The sequence below is a fragment of the Sceloporus occidentalis genome, unplaced genomic scaffold (assembly GCF_023333645.1).
Source record: "Sceloporus occidentalis isolate IW3139 unplaced genomic scaffold, rSceOcc1.0.p SCAF_4, whole genome shotgun sequence".
NCBI lineage: Eukaryota > Metazoa > Chordata > Lepidosauria > Squamata > Phrynosomatidae > Sceloporus > Sceloporus occidentalis.
Window position 1 is genome coordinate 42498876 of NW_028316984.1, and position 8828 is coordinate 42507703.

At 39.2% G+C, this 8828-nt stretch overlaps 1 protein-coding gene across 1 annotated transcript in view; it reads left to right on the forward strand.

The window, feature by feature from the left end:
* The window catches only part of GRB14 (growth factor receptor bound protein 14), a 50641-nt gene extending 43448 nt beyond the window's left edge, over positions 1-7193 (forward strand). The window contains exons 12-13 of the mRNA XM_089523305.1: positions 3772-3865; positions 6766-7193. Coding sequence (XP_089379431.1) covers positions 3772-3865; positions 6766-6912 — 241 coding nt within the window. The 3' untranslated portion in view covers positions 6913-7193. The remainder of the gene's footprint in view (positions 1-3771; positions 3866-6765) is intronic.
* The last annotated feature ends 1635 nt before the right edge of the window (positions 7194-8828 follow it).

Below are 8828 nucleotides of genomic sequence, written 5' to 3' on the forward strand. Positions count from 1 at the left end.
TGGAAAAGAAAGAAAAGAGAGACAGAGAAAAAGGGATTTCATAGATGGAATGGTGGCCCTGCCCATTCCTGGTACAAAGCTTAGTATATCTCTTGACTGATACATCTGTCTCACTGCTCCTACCAAGTCAGTCTTCTAGAAAAATATTTCACTTTGCTAGAATTCAGTCTCCTATCACATACTCACCTACCGTTACTGTATTTTATTTGTTTATACCCCACCTTTCCTGGTACTCTTATTTTCAAAAACAATTTACTTATGCAAGAGTGGGTGCAGGAGGGAGGAGCTGCATTTGGAAAAGCCAATAAAACTCACTTGAGCTCACTGAACTAGTTTCATACTCTGCACCCAGTCAAGTCAGGCAAATAGATTACAAGAACAATGTCTAATATGCTTCAAGGAAATAACATGCTAGTCTGTTAAACCATAAAAAGGAGGAGAGAGAAAAAACGGCACATGGAGAATCTAGCAACACCATGAAGACCAGATGATTTAGTTCAGCATGAGCTTCAATATATTTCAGTCTATTTCAGCAGCACTTCATAAGTGCATCTGGAGAAGTGAACTGAAATCCATGAAAACTCATGCAAAAATATACCTATTTTAAATGTCTAATACTGAGGAAGATCAGATTCAGATTTAATAAGACTATTGTGTGTTTCAGATTTTCCCCCCCATTTTACCAATGGAGAGTTTCCTTAGTAGAAAAATAAATGTGTGTGTTTGTGTGTATGCACACATTAGAATCATGGAATCATAGAGTTGGGAGAGACCACAAGGGCATCTAGTCCAACCCTCTACCATACAGGAAAACACAATCAAAACACTCCCAACAGATGGCTATCCAGAAAAGGAGACTCCTTCACACTCCGAGGCAGTGCTGAACAGCTCTCATATACATCTGTACACACACGGCACATACACACTTATGAAGGGCACATAAAGCACTTTGTATGCACACAAAGTGATTTCTGTATTTTTCAGGAACATATTTTCTGTAAGCAGAGTGTAAGTTGTGTTCTTGGTAAGTTCTTCCCTGCATGGGAGTTCCTTTCCTCCTGAGATCTGGCTTCATCCAGGAACCATTCTATGAAATGTTTCTGCCTGAGACAAGGGGCAATATCTTTCTCCCAGTTTCGTGTGCAAAAGCCAACTAACTGGCCAGCTATTAGAATCTTATGGCAGCACTGAGTGATAGGAATACATTCTCTCATTTAATTTTAAAAATATTTTTATTCCACATTAAAACAAAACAGTACAAATTAAACACAACAACAACACTTCGTAAAATAACAACCAATATATAGAATAACTTCTGCTTTTTATCTCTCTGGTTTCTTTTTAAATTATTTTGTTTTCTTTTTTATAATTTTACTCTCTCCTAAATTCTTTATTTCCTTTTCTTTCTAATTTTTTCTTCACTTTCAGTATTAGGTTTATGCATTTACCTTATTACAACCTTTATAGTACTTTAATTCCTTAGTTCAGTTATCACAAAAAATAACCGTTGTCTTACACCAATTGTCTTTTCAAAATTCTATCAGCTCATACTACTCTTCTTCCACTTTAGGAATCTTATCCTTCTTAATCATTATTGTCAACTTATCTGTACTTATCACATCATATAACTTAATCAGCCAGTCCTTCATTGTTGGTATCTCCAAGTTTTTTCAACAACTCAATAAACTATCCTAGCAGTGGTAGCATATATAATAAAAATTTAAAATATCTTTTCTCTATCTTGGCAGCCAGCATATGCAACATATTAACTAAATACATTTCTGGACATATGGGAATTTTTATATTCAATATTTTTGCGATTGTATTATGAATCAGTAACCAAAATGTTTTAGCCTTAGGACACAACCACCACATATGATAATAAGTGCCATTTCCAGCACTTTGGGTCCACTGTCTTACATATTTTAGCCAACCTTAACACTGTAAAATGCTGTCTAAATAGCATTTTGTAGACATTTCTCTTCATATCATATCTTAATGTAAATGTTATATTTACCTTCCAGACCTTTTCCCCTTGTTCTAAATTTACTAGGTGACCTATGTTTTGTGCCCATTGAATCATTCCTTCCTTAACCATTTCTTGCTCTTTATTCCATTCCTGTAATTTTTTAAAAAAATTTTTATTTGTGTGTTCACACATCACTATTTTTTCCAGGTCTGATTTATCACAGTCAAAACCATATAACTTTTTGTCCATCAAGTATCTTTCTTTCAGTTGCTGTATAAAAACCATTCACATCCCTTGTCACCTTCTTCTAAATCCTGTCTAGTTTTGAATAATACCCTATCACTATATTTCTTTATTAGGTCTTTATAAAAATACCATTTTTATTAGTAGCTCTCCATCTCCCATAAAAGTTTTTATGCGGGGATATCCATAACGGAGTTCTAATATATCATTTCCTTTTATGTTCAGTAGCTTTCTCATGTAATGATCCTTAAACTCTTTATCTTTATATTTTTCATACCACAAGTAGGCATACCATCCAAAGTACATATCTGTTTCTTCTAGATTTAATATATCTTCTTTTTTCACCCTAATCCATTATGTTAACTAATTCAAAACACATACCTCATAGTATGTTTTTAAATCTGCTGAACCCAAACCCCCTCTATCTCACCTATCCTTCATAGTTTTCCATCTTATCTGTGGTTTTTTTACTTTCCCAGATGAACTTGGAAATGGTCTTATTCCAATTCACAAAAGGTTTATCATTCATAACAATTGGGATGTTTTGAATTAAAAACAGCATCTTTGGCAGTACCAAAAGATTGTAGGGTCAGCTCAAGGCATATGAGGTAGACCAGGTGGCACTTGCAGCACCCAGCAGCTTTCATTTGACTTTGCCTAATGGTAGGGCTGGCTGAGTAGGGAGTGCTTCAATAGCTCTGGTAGTACAAGGTTGATATTTTGTGACCTGCAATGTGTATGGATTTTATCTTTCATAATTCACTGGGAGAGGAGAGAAGCAACTTCGGTAGTTCTCAGTCCAGAGCTCAAGAAGGTGAGGAGTCAGTAGCCAGGAAAAATAAGAGAGGTGGAGGAGTGTGAAAAACACTAGTCAAGATCCAGTTCCAAGGGTCCAGAAAGCAGGACAGAGTCTCTGAGCTAGTTTGGGTGTCTTTTCCACAGAGTGGGAAATAGATGCTGCTTCCAACAGATGACAAGTGTTTGCTGCTAGCCTTCTCTAGACCATCTGATGGTTCAATGAGAATGGCTGAGACATCACTGCCTGAGCTACAGGTGTGCCAAACCCCTCCTCAGTGCTCTTGTATCACTGTTATCCCAGAGGGAGGTATAACATGTTGCTACTTTCTCTTTATTTTTTATTTTTAAAAATATCATCTCATATATTTTGGAAGTAAGGCCTTTATGGGTATGACAATGTATAAGTTTTATTTGTCACATTTATATCCCATCTTTCTTCCAATATATAAACAAAAGCAACACACCTCACATTCTCTGGCAGTTTCCATGGATGATTTACATCTAAGCAGTGATCTGACCAATGCTGCCTTAAACCCAGCAAGGTTGCTATATCATCTTCCTCCAGTTGGTGCCTTGGGTGGAATAATGTTAATTGCATTAACTTTGTCAAAAAAGGTAAGGCAACAAGACTACTGCCACAGACAAATATTTATACTTTCCAACATTCATTGTTTAACTTCAGACTTACTAGAAAGTCAGTATTGCCCCATTTACAAAGTGCTTGATGACGTCTTCTTCCCCCTTTCTCCTTCTTCCTTTAGAGTTTTCTTGGTACGGGATAGCCAAAGTAACCCCAAAACCTTTGTTTTGTCATTGACGGATGGATTAAAAATAAAGCACTTCCAGATTGTGCCAGTAAGTATACCACAGGGCTGATATAGTTCTGCCCATGTCAAAGTGAGCATTGTGGTAATTTGTTCTATTTATTATGATTAAAACTGGTTATTTTACAACTTTCTATGGAAGCAGATTTTTAAAAAATCTATTACATAAAACAGGATTCTAATGGGATATGTTAACCTTTCCCTAGGTTTCTGCATTCTCTTTAATTCACATGCCAACAACATGTAAATATAGATCATGCTGTTGTTATGTTTCTCCCCATGTGTTTAGAATGTTCAACTGCTACTGAGCAGACTTTTGCCTTGTTGAAATGCAAAAGCAAGTTTTATAAGTAAATAAAATAGGAAAGGGTTTTTTTTTCAAAAGAAAACAAAAGGTCAGAGGGCTGCACCTTGGAAAGGCAGGTCCATTGTGTTATAACTGAACAGTGCAGTCCTCTACATGTATCTTTAGAAGTAAGTCCCTGTGAGTTCAATGGCACTTACTTTCAGGTAAGTGGTTATCAGACTGCAATCTAATTTTCCACCTAGGAAGACTGGAATTAATGATCTAGCTACATTATCAAAGCATATTTGCACATTTTGTCTAATTCTTTGACTAAGATGGAGCGCTGTAAATGATTTAATCTTCTTTAATCCTTGGCAACATGAAGGTCTTAATTGTATAGGTAATCCCAACTAGGGGAAACCCACTGAATCACTGGGATTCACTCAAGTCTTACTGCACTGTTCAGCACTTGATTCAGTGGGTCTACTCTAACTGAGACTACCAATAGGATCCAGACTTAAAACTCTGCTGCAGTTCTGAGATAGTAGCAAACCCTACCAATATGTTTTCAAGGCAAGTGTATCAGATTCTGTGCCTGTATGTGCTTCTATTGCTCCAGTTAGGTTCCCTCATTATAACCTTTTTCTGCCTCAATCTGTGCAAAGGCTGCAAGAGATAAGAAAATTTAGTTTTGGTTATGATTTGTTTCGTGCATCAATGTTAGGTTGCCATGTCTTCTTGAAAGTGCCTCAAGGAAGCTAACAAAAATAATAGTGTAAAGCGAACTGATCAGTATAAAATAGTAGTGTAAAATGAACTGATCAGTTTTAAAGCTTTAAAGTGATACATTCCTCTTTCTTCAGTAGCATTTCGCTTCGTACTGCAACCTTTACTCAATTAATCAGTTAGATTGCTCAATTAAGAATCATTTTAATCAAATAAAAAGGTGCCCCTAATTAATTGGGCAAGGCAGCCTCCAGCACAGTGTGCCAAGAGACTACGGCATATCACAGAAAGAGAGGGACACATACCTCTGTTGTCAAGGCAACATGAGGATGTACTTCCTCTCCCCCCCCCCCACCAGTCACCAAAGAGTAGGCAAACCTTGCCAAGCTATATGATGTCCCCAACTTCCAAGGGTACTGTATCAAAAAAGAAAAAAAAGGGTGGTGGTGGTGGTCCAATTTCATGGTTTGCAGATGAAGCTGTGGAATTATGCAGGCTAACTTGATTAACCTGCAGTTTTTGGAGATGTAATTTCAAAGCCAAGTTCAGTCTTGAAGATTTTAGTAACTTGGGACAAGTTGAGTGCCTGCCAATTCATCCTTAAATAATAAAAAATAAATAAAAGTTTTATTTATATACCGCAACCTTCCATAGATCAGGGCGGTTTACAACAGTGAAAAATACATAAATCAACAAATCGCGCGCAAACAGTGCATCAAAGAAACAATAAAAACAATAAAAAGGATAAAACCCCAATTAGCCCTTCCTCATGGCCACGGAAGAGGAGGGAGGCCCTAAAAAGATGTTCATGGGGGGAATGCTTGATGAAATAAGAAGGTCTTTAAATCCTTCTTAAATTGGGCCAGGGAGGTAGTCGAGCGGAGCTCAGCGGGCAGCGTATTCCAGAGGGCCGGGGCGGCGATGGAAAACGTCCGCTTAGTGACGGAAGAAAGCCTAGCCCCTGGCACCTTCAGGAGTTGCTGCCCAGATGTTCTGAGGGTGCGGGACGGAATATATGGGGAGAGGCGGTCCTTCAGGTATCCTGGACCCAAGCCATTTAGGGCTTTATAGGTAATTACCAACGCCTTATATTGAGCTCGGAAGCGAATAGGCAGCCAGTGAAGATCTTTTAAAATCGGTGTTATATGGCTGGTCCTGGGAGCACCAGTGACCAGCCGGGCTGCCATATTCTGCACCAATTGTAGCTTCCGAGTTTGGTATAAGGGTTGCCCCATGTAGAGTACATTGCAAAAATCCAATCTTGAGGTTACCAGAGCATGTACGATCGTTTCAAGGTCCCTCTGGGTCAGGTATGGGCGCAGCTGGCGAATCAGCCGAAGCTGATAACATGTGCTCCTGACCGTCGCACTCACCTGAGCAGTCAGGTGAAGCGACGAATCCAGAAGCACCCCCAGACTGCGCACGGAGTCCTTCACAGGGAGCGTGACCCCGTTCAGGACAGGTGGAACCACCACCATTCCAGGACCAGGGGAACCTATCACTAGTACCTCCGTTTTCTCTGGATTCAGCTTGAGTCGGTTTTCCCTCATCCAGCCCATTACTGACTCCAGACAGGCCACAAGAGGAGAGACACCATCCCCAGTCACTGCATCAGTCGGAGACATAGAGAAAATAATTTGGGTGTCATCAGCGTACTGATAACCCCGCGCCCCATGTCTCCGGATGACCTCACCCAGCGGTTTCATGTAAATGTTAAATAGCATGGGAGACAGAATGGCCCCTTGAGGGACCCCGGTTTTAAGGGGCCTCTCGTCGGAGCATACGTCTCCCAGCTGCACCATCTGGGACCTCCCAGAGAGGTAGGACCGGAACCGGATCCTTAGGAGGGTGGACAAATACAATATAACTATGAAGCACTCGAGTTGTTATTGTTCATGTTGTTTTCCCCCTTCTTGCAGTTGGAAGAGGAAGGCAAGCTGTTTTATTCATTGGATGATGGTCACACCAGATTTTCTGATCTCATTCAACTTGTGGAGTTTTATCAGCTCAATAAAGGCATCCTACCCTGCAAGTTAAAACATTACTGTGCCCGAATTGCACTTTAGCCTAAACACCAATATCTCACCTAAGCCTCGTAGAAGATAAAGGGAGGGTTTTTGTTACTCTTGACAAAGCTGTTTCTTAAACAAAGGCGATAAAAAGTGAAGGTCAGTGAATGTAAATTTCAGCTTGCAAAGAAGAGCTTGCATTCTCTATAGAAAAACAAAAACAAAAGGCAGTATTTTTGTGTTAGAGTTGACTAATCAACAGTTGATCTTCCAAAAATGACTTTCAAGCTGGAATTGTGTAACTGTGCAATGCTGCAATCCTAGGAAGTATTTTTCAAAATGCCAATAAATGTCTTTTTCACTAGTTTCCTGTATACCTTTTGAACTTCTGTCTCATTTTTCTTCTTGAGAATTTATTGTAGACCAAGGGAGGGAAAAAAAAAGATAAACTCAGTGATGGAGGCCTGCTCCTGTGAGGCTCCTTTGTACATAATGGCAAAATATAAAATTATATTTTAAGCTGTATTTATAATATTCTCCTAAAGTTTGCTAGCAGGGATGGGAAGTATATTTGTAAGTATAGATGGTCCTTCCATGGGATTAGGGGAACAGGACCTCTGAAAGTGGAAAAACCATAAATTAAAAAAAAATACAGTTTTTTTAACCTGAGAGAACACCACTCTAGGAATCTCTATGTCTTCCAGTGCAACTCTATGGTAAACATCTGCCAGAAGTTGACCAGAGAATTGCACTGGAGGGCCTGCAAATGTCTAGAGAAGTGTTCTCTCTAGGAATCGCTAGGTCATCCAGCATGACCTCTGGTGTACAGTGACCATAGAGTCACCCTGCAAGACCTAGAGATTCCTAGAGAGAACGTACTAATCAAATTTGTGAATAATCAAAGCCACAAAAGTCAAAACCGCAAATGTGGAGTGGAGGGCCCACTGTATTGATAATCCAAATGCAAAAAGGGTTTCCTCAGTATCAGGAAACCTTGATGAGGAAACTCCTGGGTGGATGAGAATCTTTGCAGTTTGGGACTTAATTGTGTTGGATTTTTTGCTCAGAAAATGGATTTTCTGCACAAAAATGTTACTTTCTGCTCAGGCAGCAAAAATTCTGCATAAATAACGTATTTTGCATAGCAAACGACTTTGTAGAAAAATACATCTCTCCACAAGAAATGCTGTTTTCAGTGCAACTCCCCCTCCGCCAATGTGGATTGATAACAGAATAAATCCTGAACTGAAGGTTGCACAGTTTTTGAGGATTTTCTTGCAGTGGGCATCAAAATGGTAAAGTTATTCATTGTACACAAGAATAATTTTCTAGCTAGATCTTTTAACTGTTTTTGGATATGAAGAACTAACATGAATGCAACCCATGTAATGGTGCTTTTTGCAGTTACCCCCTCCCCCCAAAAAATTACAAAGATGACTGATACATGTAATACACATGATTTGATCATGGCTGGGATTTTCTTTTTTGGATCCTTGTTTCATAGGTAAGTCAGAAGGTGTTGCAGAATGACATAACCAGCCCCCTCCTCCTAGCATGTGACACTCTGATGTAGAAAACATATTTGCAATAGATGTTGCAGCAAAGTAGAACAAAATCCAAAAACAGTGATATTTTTATTGGCCAACCAAAAGGCACAAGATACGTCATTCAAGCTTTTGAAGTTTCACTGGTTTTTTTAATCAGGCAAAGATGTTAAAAATTATAAAGGAGAAGAAAAGTGACAATATTGGAGTTGCAGGCATACATTTTGTCTCCAATGTCACTTCTGTTGTCAGTTAAGATAGTCTGGAGTGATCTCAATGAATACAGAGGCCACTCTGTTCTTGGTTGTTTGGGGACCAGGGACAAAGACTTGGGAGGTGACACCAGCAACTCTCCTGCTAGGATAAAACCACCAAGACTGCAGAGAAGAGAGAGAGAAAAAGTTCCATCATCCACTGCCTGGTCCTCTT